Source organism: Amaranthus tricolor, chromosome 1 (genome assembly GCF_026212465.1).
Source record: "Amaranthus tricolor cultivar Red isolate AtriRed21 chromosome 1, ASM2621246v1, whole genome shotgun sequence".
Lineage (NCBI taxonomy): Eukaryota > Viridiplantae > Streptophyta > Magnoliopsida > Caryophyllales > Amaranthaceae > Amaranthus > Amaranthus tricolor.
Window position 1 is genome coordinate 818,434 of NC_080047.1, and position 14,622 is coordinate 833,055.

General features: G+C 33.5%; 1 protein-coding gene across 4 annotated transcripts; it reads right to left on the reverse strand.

The window, feature by feature from the left end:
• Positions 1 to 1,058: 1,058 nt before the first annotated feature.
• LOC130797161 (protein-S-isoprenylcysteine O-methyltransferase A-like) lies at positions 1,059 to 14,418 on the reverse strand. 4 transcript variants are annotated; one of them, XR_009038792.1, is made up of 4 exons: positions 14,161 to 14,351; positions 12,378 to 13,154; positions 6,071 to 6,511; positions 1,774 to 5,997 (listed from the first exon to the last, which is right to left on the reverse strand). XR_009038792.1 is itself a non-coding variant. In XM_057659663.1 (3 exons), exon 2 carries the CDS (start codon positions 13,043 to 13,045, stop codon positions 12,422 to 12,424), a length of 624 nt encoding a protein of 207 aa, XP_057515646.1. In that variant the 5' UTR covers positions 13,046 to 13,154; positions 14,161 to 14,418; the 3' UTR covers positions 1,059 to 1,275; positions 12,378 to 12,421. The 4 variants fall into 4 exon arrangements, 3 of the variants coding, with proteins under 3 accessions (XP_057515646.1, XP_057515639.1, XP_057515633.1); XM_057659663.1 differs by lacking the exons at positions 1,774 to 5,997; positions 6,071 to 6,511 and adding an exon at positions 1,059 to 1,275 and having other exon boundaries at positions 14,161 to 14,418; XM_057659656.1 differs by having other exon boundaries at positions 1,770 to 6,511; positions 14,161 to 14,418.
• Positions 14,419 to 14,622: the final 204 nt, after the last annotated feature.

Sequence of the window (14,622 nt, forward strand, 5' to 3'; positions counted from 1 at the left end):
AGTCAGAATTTTGGACAATACGTGTCAATGGGCATGTCCTAGCACATAAGTGCTCGTCTGAGTAGTAGAGAAAATAAGCTTTTGTGCTAAATTTTGGCGCGCTTGAACAAGCAATACAGTTTGCTCATGTAAGCAAATGTGAAGAGGCAACAAATGTTGCTCTTCCAAGGAGGCATCATACTTACTTCAAGGTCAATGTACCATAACGCTGCTTTTACCATAATAACATAACAAAGTCTTGGATATTTAACTCATGATTTTACCAAACACACTGCTTATTAACTAAATAAATGTCTTGTGAGACGGTCTCACCGTGAAATAAGCCTCATATTCAGGTTATATAACTTAGTAATAAAAATTTTTAGCTTATAAGCTTCTTATTTTGATGTTGTCTTAACGTGAGACGAACTCATACAAGAGAGATTGTAATCTAAATAATATCTCTCCTGTATACAAATTCATGGAAATCACCCATTAATTACCAAAAAAAATGTCAGAGTCTAATATTAATCCAGGTCATATTTATCAACATGCCCTACTAACCCCTCCATGAATTGTTTTGTTAAGGGTTATATGCTTATTTATATTATAGAGTATAAAATTAATCTTAAGACTTTTAAATATCAACACATCGAAAAGAATGAATATATAGTTTATCATTAATAGGTAGGCTTGGGCCGAAATTCTTCCTTACTTGAAATCTAAAATGAATTAGCTAGCTACTTTATGAAATACCGTCTTTTATTAAAACGTCCTTAAAATAATAAATTCATATTCTTATAATTTTGTGGATCGAATTATTTATCCCATATATATAACACATATCACAACAAAACACTTCTCATACAATAATTTGTAAAGATAGAATTGTATTTGCATCATGCACTACGAGTCAAAAGAAAACTCATCAATTAAAATATAAACCAAATAAAACCCGGTCAAGGACTAATAACTTTGAATATTCTGAGTCAATATAAATTGAGTAAAAAATTCGTCAATCAAAAACGATCAAATAATTTTGATTAATCTATGATTGATAGTCAATCTTAGTTTGTTAACCAAATCAACAAATATAAGCAACCAAAAGGTCGTTCGACATCTGAAAATTATTTTATTCAACTTGCACAACATAGTGATAGATTCATAGTTATCAATTCAGTATTTCATATAAGAAGAAAATCTAAAAAAAGGTGACACCTAGACCATATCAATACCTATTTCAAAGAGAGTAAAAAAATATGCGCCCACTCATATACTCCTCCAAATAGATGGGCACTACAAAAAGAAAAATAAGTGACATTAAAATTAATTATTAAACAAATAAATCACATTAAAATTATAATTGTACTCTAATAATAAAAGTAAATGCATAGCACAAAATAAGAAAAATAAATAACTAAGGTACCAAACTTTGCATAACATATACTCCGTTAATTATATTGTCACCTTTGATTATTTTCACATATATATGTTGTTAAACCTTAATATCTATAAATATGTATTCTAGAAATTATAAGAAATAGTATATATTAAAGAGTAATTATATTAAGATCAATCTAATAAGAATCTGCACATGAGTATATTTAACTCATAAAATCTAAGAAAAAACATATTTAAAATAAATTTTCTCTAGTAAATGAAATGTTTTAAATATGACAAATAAAAAACAACAAATAAAATTAAAATTTTAATTTGAAATTTATAGATAATCAACCTAAAACATTTATTTGTATTTTTGGTTAGGCTGGGATAAAGAAAATGACTAGGTTGAGATGATAAAAATAACTAAGTGATTACTAATCCGTAGACAGTTCGTAGTTAATAAGGTTTTTTATATTCAATATTTTTTAATACAAAATAAATAACGCTTAAAATTGACCAAGTAAAAGTATTTACTTTGAGTCTAAGAAAGAACATGTCACTTGCTGACATGTATAATTGGTAAATGAAATGGCTATACTACTAAACATAGAATTAAGCAATTTAATTTGACATATACCCTTACATTGCCTATAAATATAACTTTCAAATTGCACCATTAAGCAAAAAATTAAGTGATTAATTATATATTCTTTAATATTATTAAAAAATCAAAGTAAGTAACAAAAAAGAGAATAGGAAAATGAGGGTTCAAAATCATGTATCATGTTTGAAGCTGATGGTAGTGATTCTTTTAAGCATTGCATTATTGTTTGGTATGGTCGAATCATCGAAAAATGATAATCAATATGTGATTCGACTGCGCCTGCACCGAAGGTTAGCCGCCTTAGGCGCATTTGATCCACCAATGGTTCCGCGTCCATCACCTCCACCAATTCCAAACCCTCCAATATCTCCATTATCTCCATTATCATCGCCGAATTAAACCTCTTAATTGTCTAGCCATGTATGGTGTTACATTTTATATATTTTTGAAAATTACCTAGAATAATTCAATTTTTTTTATGATTTTCCTATAATAATTTCACCTATTGATTAACCATAGATAATTCTAATTTCAAGGAGTATTTGCCTAGAATAAACTTGAGTAATCCGATGATCTACTATAGTAGGTTATTCACCAAAATATTAAACTGAAAATTATTATAAAATTAGGGAAAAATTTTAAAAATTTACAAAAAAAATTCTGAAGAATTAAAAAAATCAGAATTTTTAAAAACATTTTTTTACATTTTATTTTAATTTATCATTTTTTTAAATAAAACTTGATATAACAAGTCATCTGGTTACGAGGTTTACTCTAGGAAATACCCTCCAAAGCTGAAATTATTCATCGTTAATCAATAGGTAGAATTATTGTAAAAAAATCATGAAAAAATTGAATTATTCTAGGTCTTTCTTTTAGGTTTTCTGGCTATGATGAATTTGGACTTATGGTTGTACTATTGTATATGTATCATGTATGGTTTTGTGATTGTACTTGCTTTGTTCCATTATACTTGCTATTGATAATGACATTTTCTCTACTGAAAATGTCACCATCAATAGCAAGTATTTCAGAACGGAGGAAATACTATTTGTATGTGTAGCTAATATGATTTTACTATTTTATAGAGTATACAGTGTATACTCTAGGGTTCAATCATACACAAATAATTAAGATAATGGTTGAAATTTAAGGACTAATCTAATAAATAAATATTTATAGATATATTTATAAAAAAATGTAGTCATTAAATTAAGATATTTTAAAAAGTTAATCTCGTTTTAATATATACTCTTTATAAAGATTACATCCTAATTAATTAAATTATCAAAATGAAAAATATTTCACAAATTCTCAAATGAAACAATCTTACGGTGAGACTATTTGTATTGGGTTGTCTCAATGTATACTTACTGTCTAAAAGTAATCACTTATAAACTTAAAATGATTAATTACAATCTAATAATTTTAAAGTGATCACTTTTTATAGTATTAGAGTGATCAATTATAATTTTAACATAATCGATTAGAGAAACAAACTAATTATATCAAATCGTCAGTGATAATTTTTCTCGGAAGTACGTGGAGGAGCACACAATTAACCCAAATGTTCCAGCGAAATAGTGGTGGATGTCATCATGCACGCCGTGTATGGCACCATGACCAAATACGTCGTGTAAAGTGTTAGAATTGTTCAATAACATTAACAGCAACATATCATGATTCATATTTCATATAGTTAAAATATATATAGATATTAGATAATTAGATAATAGAATTAAATTTATTTTCAATATATATCAAGTTGGTGAATTAAAAATAACAATCTTCTCAATTTATGCTGAATTTAGCTAACAGAATGAGAGCAAACAGTTTGGTGATGGTGCTGATCCTGCTAGGACTAGTGTTGACGGGTTTCGGGCGTCATCTGCATATAGTCGTGCAGACGGAACACCTAACCTCCACTCCGCCCATGCATAATGATCCCATGTATATTGGAATAACTTTTGGTCCCCAATCACCATAAATTTCTTGTTTTGCGCTTACTGCTTGATCTCTACTCTCGCTTTATCCCTAAGAGATGTCTACCATATTTTTACTCGCCCATTTCGACTCTCTATCAATATCATCCACACAATTCAAACGATTCTGCTATTTTTTTAATTTTGTGCAATGTACAGAAAGACATAAGTATGTTTTTCAGATCCTTGGTAGTTTCTTGTAAAATGTAAACAATTTAATCGAATCAAGCACAAAATTAGCTTGTTGAAAAAATTGATTGAGACTCCATTTCATGTGTTTGTTCATGTTATTTTCAGTATACTTTCTTAATCTCTGTATATAATCTGTTCATTTATTCATTTCATGAGTCTTGATCTTACGCATATTCCTGCCAATGGTGAATGATACGATATATCTTAGGGCTTTAACCATAAACTTAAGTTTTTGGTTGATTTTATTTCTTGACATAGTATCAAAAGCGAAAATTTGAAATGTATAAGTGAAAAAATCAAAAAAATAAACCAAATAAACCAAGTTTCAAAAATATTCCAAAAGCGTAAAAATCCCAAACCTGAGGTTTGGAGCTGTTCGCAGATAGTAACTGCGAACAGCTATGCTGCACAAAAACGCGGATCAGCTTCCTTTTTTTCCATTTTCCCCCATTTTTCAAAACCCTACCTTCACACTCGACATTCTCCCTCTAAAACCATAGATTCAATCCATCAATTCTTGCATTCCTCTTTCAATGTGGCACTTCAAAATTAGTGTGGGATACTCTAGCTTGCTCAAAGGTAAACTTGTTTGTGTTTTTTTGGCGTATATGTAGTTTTTTAGGGTTATAATCAAATTTGCTTATTTTTTCAAATGTAGGTTACTAGTTACTAGTCATTAAATCAAGACTCTTCTTAATTATCCATAAGTATTGAAAGTAATTTTTAATTGTTTTTATAGCTTTATGTTGTTTTTTGAAGTAATGTTGAATTAGTTGAATTCAATGTTGTTAGTATTATTAGAAATGTTAATGTTGATGTTGATATTAGAAATATTATTTATGAACTTATGAATTGATTTATTATTTAGATTGTATGTGTATTATATATGTATGAACTTAGTTACATTATGGATTTTAATAATTTTTAGACCAAAAAAGATTATAATCAAATGAATATAATGTAATTGTATGGGCATGAAGTTGATGATGTTGATTTTCTTTGAATTAATGTAGAAAATGGCATCATTTCGCGTGACTGTAGTGTGTTTTTGGAAGAGTTGTATTTGAGAAAGTAGTGGCAAAGTTCATTATGTTGGGGGAAGACGTAAGTTGTTTGCATGTAATTCGAACATTGATTTGAACCACTTTAAACGTTTTATATGTTTTAAGATTGGATTAGACCCTACTAGAAGTACCGTAAATATAAGCTTTAAATTGACATGAGTGGAGAATTGCTTGCCTTTTCCGTTGAGGATGATGAGGCTATAGATGCTATGTGGGAGCATTCAAAGTTCACCCAAATTCCCTCTTGGGAGAGCGCCCTCCACCGGAAGTGATCAAGGGGAGCGGTTTGCACTGCACGTGGTTAGTTCAGACCTTCTCGCGTCTCCCCGAAGATGCTGATGAAGGCACTATTTTGAGGTACGTTGTTTTCCAATAAAACAAACAACCAGATACAGCTCCTTTACTTAACTTTACTTGACGACCCATGGGAGCACATCGCCGAGTATAGCTGGGGCTCCGCAGCCCTTGGATACCTGTATAGGAGGCTATGTGGTGCTGCCCACAAGAACGTCAAGGAGATTGCGGGGCCAGTATTCATATTACAGGTAATAAAAAAAACATTTAATTTTAATCCGTTGTAGTTGAATTACATACTAATTACAATTCCAATGTTCAGCTGTGGGCGTGGGAGCATATTCTTATCGGCCAACCTTACAGAACCGTTGGTCGTGGTGATACTACTCCTCCACCACAACCTCCACCAGATGCTGTGTACGGTTCAAGGTGGAATTTTGCACGCCGGACGCGCAAGCACACCAGCACCGGTCTCGGATTCTACCGAGATCAGTTAGACCTGCTACGACCCAACTAGGTAAATATTTCAATACCCATTAACATTAGTACAATTTAATTAACATATCACTTACATTTCCATAACATGTATTTTAGTTTTTGTGGGACTCATACCCTGCGGAAGCCTACGCAGCTGTACTCGAATACTTAGGATTCATTCAGGTGCGTGGAGGGCTTTTGTGCCACTCATATGCTTCGACATTGTCGAAGTACATCTACCAGAGCGCGTACTGCACCAATATGGGTTGGTATAGGGCATTCCACCGCCTTGTGACACTAAACCCAGCTGCAGCAGATTTCGCGCAAAAATCAGGGTACGACAAACTAGATGGACATCAACTGGCGTCACATCGTTCGTTGGGATGGTAGACTGGAGTTGCTGGCACAAGGTGCGCCGATCGATGTTCATGGCGCACCTACTACACCAGATTACATGCCGTGGTTCCTCTCCATCACGCGCCGATGAATGACACCACGTGCCATCTTCGCAGCAGCACATTACGCACCTGTTGCGCCTACGATGACCCAATTTGTAAGTTTTCATTTGCATTTAAATGATTAAGTTGCCGATTACATAATATAATGTTACATTAACTAAATATTAATTGCAGGCACAAGGTGTGGCAGCAGTGATGCAGTACAGCTACAAGGAACCGATGAGGGAGATTGCGCATGGCATGCTCGTCGGCTCGCAGTTCCAGCCCTTTATACCGAAAGTCGCTGCAGAGTCCTCACCGACTACCGCCCATACGCACGTCTCATCTCCTGCTTATGACTATCACTTGGAGGAGATGGACCATTCATACTCCGTTGACGTTGCGGGGACCTCGCAGGCTAGGCCATCACAACCATCACAGTATCAATCCCCTCCACTACCAGAGCGACACCCGAACGCCTCTTACTACCGTAAGAGGCGTAGGAGACCAACTCAGTTGGATAGGGTAGATGAGGGTCGTGAGCGTTAACGTTTAACTTTTGTGTATTTGGATTGACTATATATATATATATATATATATATATATATATATATATATATATATATGTGTGTGTGTGTGTGTGTGTGTGTGTGTGTGTGTGTTTATTTTGTTGTATATTTCAAACATTTGTATACATTTTGTTGTATATATATGTTTAATTACTTTATCATAGCCTCCAAACTTTCACTTAGGAATGATCCTTGTATGAGACGGTCTCACCGTGAGACGTGCCCCATAATTAGATTAAAATAGTCCAATAATGGATACTTTTATCATAATGAACCTTTTGTGTGGACTCGTCTCGGTGAGACGATCACATACAAAAGAGGCTATAAGCTTAAATTTTTAGTTGTGTTGGGTCCTGACATAAAAACTAATATAAATTAAAATAAATAAAAAGATATATTTGCTATATAAAAAAAGATTATAATAGGATATTCTCCTAGAATAAAGGCTAAAAAATATCAACTTCTTTAACATAATATACTCCTTAATAAGTCCTAAATAAAAGAAGACTTTTTAATCGATAATAAAATTCTCCTATTATATATTTGTCAAAGTCAACGGATAAAGACATACAGTGGAGGTAACAATTACGAGTATTTTTAAAACCTTGAGATTAGAAGTAGCGAAACAAGTAACAACAATTTGACATCCTCTCACATATTATACATCTAAAAATCCACATACACGAATTAATTAACCCATCTAATGTCCTTCAAAAATTTTGAACCTCTTTTTATTTTCTAATTACTAAATTTTCTTTAATTTTTATCGACTTGAAATTTATTTCAATTAAAACAAGTATTATTTTTTCTAAATAAAGTTTCTATCCAAATATAGTCTTCTTGTTCTCTCATCCTACCCCTATAATTAAAAAACGTTAAAATAATATTAACCCTTTCAAATTTTCTGTCTTGGTGAGGTAATGGAAAAGCATAACATATTGAGTTCTTTTTTAGTATTGATGGTGGCAAACATGGCGTTGGTGGCGACATCACAACCTGAAATGATTAGCATTGCACCTGCACCTGCACCAGCACCTGCGCCATCGGTGGAAGAGACGGCACCACCACCACCACCACCACCATTGGGAGTTGTTCCACGTTCTCCCCCCCTCTTTGTGAAAGCACCAGCGATGACACTTCAAGCTCCAACATCACCTACTCCACGCCTGCCTTTTAATTAGTCGACTTAACTTCCGTCTTGGCTATGGTGATGATGAAAACTATTTTCTTGAGATTTTATTAATGGGGTGTTTGACAAATGATTGTTGACTGTTAGCTGTTAGCTGTTAGATGTTGCCTCTTGCCAAGTTTGATATGGTGGTGTTGTACATGTATAATTATCTATACAAGTTAATGTCAATAGGAATCTGCTTTGAAATTTGATCCAGTAAACCTAAATTTCTATGTCACCCTCTTATGATATACCCTCAATGTGCTTTGCCTTTGCATTACTCCCTCCATACCATTGAAATTGATTCTTTCTCATCATTTATTACCACTTTCTTAAAATTTACTTACTTTCTCTTTGATGCAAATCAAAGAGTACAAATGAATAGTGCTAAAACTGATTACTTATCGATTTGGTAGCTTTCCCTAATGGAAGGAAAATTTGTGGTTAATATGCTGTTAGCAGCTTTTCTAGCTAGCGTAGCCTTTACATCCAAGTCCCAATCCTTAGAAGAGATTACCAAGTAAGAAAGTTCAACAACCATTGTTGGAGACCTTCCCCACACGGCGCACAAGACAGTTGCAGATCAGGCGTGGCAACCAACGAAGACCACCGGCTCCTATACGGGTTACAGTATGTGCTTTCATGGCATCGTCATCACCACCCTCTTACCCACCGCCATCAACACCCTTTCCTTCCCCTCCAATCTATGGGTGTTATTAATGATAGGTCATATATATCCTTATTTACTCCAAGCATACCGAATTTAAGTGTATTTATATCAAAATAACTCGATAATTTCCAGTACTCTTGCCTCACACTTTCGAGCAATCACCATAGTATTGTGCTTATCACTCCTTTTGTGACAGAATTTATATCGTATCATAGTTTTGTGCTCCTCAGTCGACAGTCATCACTCTTTTCCGTGAACTTGTGTCACTTTTCACACAATTTGATTATGTGCTTCTTGTGCTTCTACGTGAATCCTAATCACCATACCCTTACAGTTTTCTGCTTTCCCATATTGATACATTTAGTTATTTTTTAAAAAAGTAATAATTATAGTCATTAAATTAAGATATTTTAAAAAGTTAAGCTAATTTTAATATATTAGATAGATTCTCGTATAACACACGAATACTATAAATCTTTACTGATATGAATAATGATATTATTTTATAAAATTAATTCATTTGCAGCATAAACTTAACTATTAAATCTTATATTTATTATGATCTTATCATTATCAAAGTAAATAAATAATTTATTATACAACAATATTAAAACATATACTCATAGTAATTATTGATATTTGAGACAAATAAATTTTAAAAAGTCTTCAACTATGATAGATAGGAGAGAGGATTTAATTGAAAAAATAGCCAAATAAGTTAGTTCATTATATGATGAAAATTTATAATCTAAGTTAAAATAGAGATTTACATGTATATTATATTTTGGTTTATATAAGAAAATATAATATTTCAATATGTCATCACATATAGTTATATCAATCAACAAATATTACATGTTTTGATGAAATAATTATTTCCCTAAATATCAAGTCAAATATAAAAAATTTTCCTGTCAATAATAAAAAAAGGAGGGAAAATTTTAATGACAGTGTGACACGTGTTTTAAGTCGTTTTTTCATTAGTATATTTTATTGATTATTGATGATTGATACTCCTTATAAGGATTACATTTACTTGTATCATCAAAATCAAAAATATTTCACAAATTTTCTAAAAGAAACGGTCTCACGGTGAAATCATTTATATTGAATTGTTCCATGTACACTTACTGTTTTAAAGTGAATACTTTTTATAGTCTTAAAATGATCACGTATAATCTTAAGATGATCTCATGAATTATCTTATACTCCTAATATTTTAGAATTTTCTCCTAATTACATAGTGGAGGAGCACACAATTAACCCAAATGTTAAATTGTGGTGGATGCCATCACGTTATGGATGGCAACATTAACATATACTTCGTAAAGTGTTAGAAATGTTCAATAACATTAACATCAACATATCATGATTCTTATTTCATATAGTTATAATATAATTAAGTATATTTTCAATATATATCAAGTTGGTGAATTAAAAACAATAACCCTCTGAATTTATGCTTAACTTAGCTAAGACAGAATGAGAGCAAACAGTTTGATGATGGTGCTGATCCTGCTAGCACTATTGTTGACTGGTTTCGGGGGTCATCTGCATACAGTCGCGGAGGATGGAACACCGGGAGGAATGGTGGGTCAATCGCCGATTCCACCCAAGCATAATGATCCTAGGTACATTGGAGTAACTTTTGGTCCCCAATCACCATAAATCCTTTGTTTTTGTGCTTACTGCTTGATCTCTACTTACTATATCCTTAAGTGATGTTTACATTTATTTTACTCACTCATTTTGACTATCCATTAATATCATCAACACAATTCAAATGATTAGGGAGTCTGATTTTTCGGGTCCTTGATAGTTTGTTGTACAATATCAATAATTTGACCGAATTAAGCACTATATTAGCTTGTTGAAAAAACGATTGAGACTTCATATCATATATTATGTTCGTATTAATAATCAGTATACTTTCTTAATCTCTGTATTACTCTGTTCATTTGTTCATTTCATGTGTCTTGATCATGCGTATACTCCTGCCTGTGGTGCATGCTAATTACTATTACTTGAGATTTTATTTATAAGATTATTAATGGGTGGTTTGGCAAATTGAGGTGTTTGACAAATGATTGTTGCGCGAAAAAAGGGGGAAAATATGAAGGTGGAAAAAGTATTGATGCTGGTGTTAGCTAGTGATGGTAATGTTGGCAACTAAAATGGTGTCACCTGCAGTTTATCAGCCAATGGTCACACTAACTAGCGCAGCAGCACCAATGCCTATGATGCCCCCTGCCCCCACCACCTGTGGTGATAGCCCCCGTGCACTACCACTGCCAATAAGATCATTGCCAATGACTTCATCTAACCCTGCATCGCCTTTTTTTCCGAGGCCTCCATTCACTCTACTGCCCCACAACAAGTTGCTTGTATAGCCATAATTTCAAAACTACGCAGCCTATATATGAGATGGTGAGCAGCAAGAAAATACACTACTTACCTAAAGAGGAAGTCCACAACATAGTGCAAGGCTGCATCACCGTATTGCGATCGTGTTTTTAAGATTTGTGAGTTTACCACGACCGAAATATAGGCTGCATTGAACGTGAAATTATCCGTGTTGACTGTGATATCCGTCTCGCGACCGTTACCGCGACCATGACTGAAAAGGTATTTTTGCGTTGACTCCACAAACCAGTTTCGGAGTCAGAGGTCATGGCTGGACGAAACAGTAGAGGGATGATGACTATTTACAGAAGAAGATTGCCTATCTGTGCACCACCAGCTTCTAAGCGGACACCAGCTTGCACTTCCTACCGACTGCCCTCTCCACCCTCTCCTCCACACTACAGATGACCAACATTATTGAGGATGCTATCCTCTATAGAAGTACAGCCAAGTACTCATCCCCCTAGCTGCACCATGTACTTTCTCCCAAGGAAACTCTAAAGTTTCGTGTAAGAAATAAGTCACGGTTGTACTCCATTTAGAAACACAATAAGAGTCTGTCCCATTGAGATTACAACCTTACGTAAATTTATGTGAGAGCTTTTGAGAAGAAATGTTGTAATCTCAATGAGAAAACAGAAACAATGTACTAATGTCAAGATAATAGTGTCTTCATAAACTATATATCATATTCCCTACTGTTTGCTTCATAAACTATGTATTTCACATAAGTCAAACTCGAAACTCACATTAGCAACAAGTCCACAGGAAACATTACTATTGATTCAAACTAGTCTTCCTCCAAATATTGTTTTCTATATAACTTCAGTTGTATTCATATTTGTTCTCTTTTCTTACTGTTCGTTGGTAGTATCTTTTAATAGTACCAAAATTTCCGAGTAAATTTTGATGTCATTCTGTTATTTCTTTGCATTCTTTCACTCACAACATTCTCTTCCTGGATTAAATAAAAGTTCTGATTGCTTTCCATTTGACATCACTATCAATCAACAAGCAAACCAAAATTTCATGTAGAATACATGATTCAATATAGTGATTCCCATTTGACATCATTCATTGTGTAAACAAAAGAAAAATCCAACTACTATCATTCAGTTTTTAGCACTCAAGTAAAGCTGGAGAACTGCTAACCTGATTCTAAGCAAATCCTGTCGATGACGAATATGGAATGATATTCACTTCACAAACGGTATACCAGACGGAACCCTCTGTGCATAATCGTCATACTCATTTTCGAAAAACCGTCTCAGGAAGAACTCTTCATATGGTACTCTTCCAGCAAAGAACTTCCAAACGACCACTGCAAATGCAGGGGTACAAATGGGATTCAACAGCATTATCTGAGTGCCAACTGACCAGATGAAAAAGCCACAATAACCCGGATGCCTCATGAATTGATAAATGCCGTGAGTTACTAAGGTGTGATGCTCCTCGTGATGGATTTTGATCAGATGTGTGAAGGCACGGCCGGCTGTTATCATAGCCACTTTGCGTATAATTTCCCCGATGACAACCATAGCAAGTCCTAAGTTGCTTATCCACCAATACTCTTTCAGTCCAGGGAAGAAGGTGATTTCAAGACAGTACTCAAGAACTGAACATATCATAGCCACAATGTAATTTTTGCTTATCAAAAGAGATCGCATGGTCACATTTGTTCTTCCGTGGATGTAGACGGCTAGAAAATACTCGGAAACATGAAAAAAAATTATAGCCAGTATAAACTGAGATAGTTGTCTGCAAGCAGTGTAACCAAAGAGCTCCGTCATGTTCTGCAAATATAGTGAAGTACTATTCATTCACCCATGGATTGCATTTAAAATTAATCTCGTCTTGTTCTGGAACATAGTGGTAGATATATAATGTCAATGTAGAGAGTTGACTCTGTAGCTCATTCGCACCTCGTACCTGAAAAGAATGTAATATTGTCACTACTGTATTGTTTGGGTGGAAGAAATTTGGAGGGATGAAGCTACCTTCATTTGGATAGCGGATGGGAAGGGGATGGAAATGGAGGCAAGGAAATTGAACGGAGGGATATCTAAGAAGCTAATCCCTTCTTTCCTTCCTCAAATGTTATCCAAACACACTCTAGGATACCAATCACATAAGGGCACACATAAAACCATAGAATATGAAGTTCAACAAACAGAAGGCACACATAAGGGAAAAATCAGGTGGATTCACGCAGTCTACGAAAGTGCATCTCGAATTACTACTTCTATGATCAAAGCTCCACAATTGATAACTTCCAACAAAAAAAAATTGAAAGAAAACTCAACACTCTTGCCTCCCCTTCTTAATTTTCCCTTAAAAGGGTGCCCAAAACACCCAAAATGGACGTTAAGCCCATTGATATGCACAAGCTGATTCATAATTCCCTTCATTGAATCAATTCCTCAAAATAAAGAAAACTCAGATGCCAAAAAAGGCCAAAACACCCAAAAAAAATCAAATTCAAATACCCCCAAAAAAGTCAAATTCAAACATCAATTGAACAAACCCTTTATTTTTAAAGTTTCAATCTCAAAATTCAATCTTTTTAACGAAAAAACTTGGAGAATTCTGATTATTTTCAAACCAAATACTCAATTACGGGATCAGACATCAACAACCCTAAGTTGCGAACAATTACATGATTCAATTTACTATAGCCAAAAAATGCTCATCCAGTCTAATAAATCTGAATCCAAATACAAAAATAGGAACACCCAGAAAAAACTGCAACTTTTCTACTTAAATCTGATCATGATGGATAGAGTTGGCATATCAAATTATTGCAATATGATTTATGAATATAAAAATTAAGTTCAAAATTAATATTTATATTTTCATGAATGTTTGAAATCAAATAGAACAATTGACAAAAAAGATTAATTTATAAAGGAAATTAAAAGAATGTTGAAGAAAGAACCTGAGAAGTGAGAAGTGAGAAGTGAGAAGTGAGAAGTGACAGTGATGGCAAAGGAGAGTACAATCTGAGTTTTTTCACTCAAATGCGCCACTCGGTCGAGTCAATCTGAGTCCTACTTTTTGTGAGTTAACTCGGACAACCTAGAACGAAAATAAATTTTGATGGTCTACCTTATGGAACACAGACAACTTTTAAAATGGCGTTTTAGCTTTATTGAATTACTAAGCGTTACTATATTCAAAAAAAAAAATTATTAAGCGTTACTTAAATCGTTACGTGAAACATTGTAAAAGTAACTATATTTAGTGGTTACATATGACATCGATATGAACTAATAATTTTAACAACTAAACTTAGTATGATGTAATATTTCTATTTTATCGGATTATCAGTTATTTATGAAGGGTGTAGAATAATTTTAAAGACTGACACAAGTTCTTTTAATGCATTTTGATCTTAAAA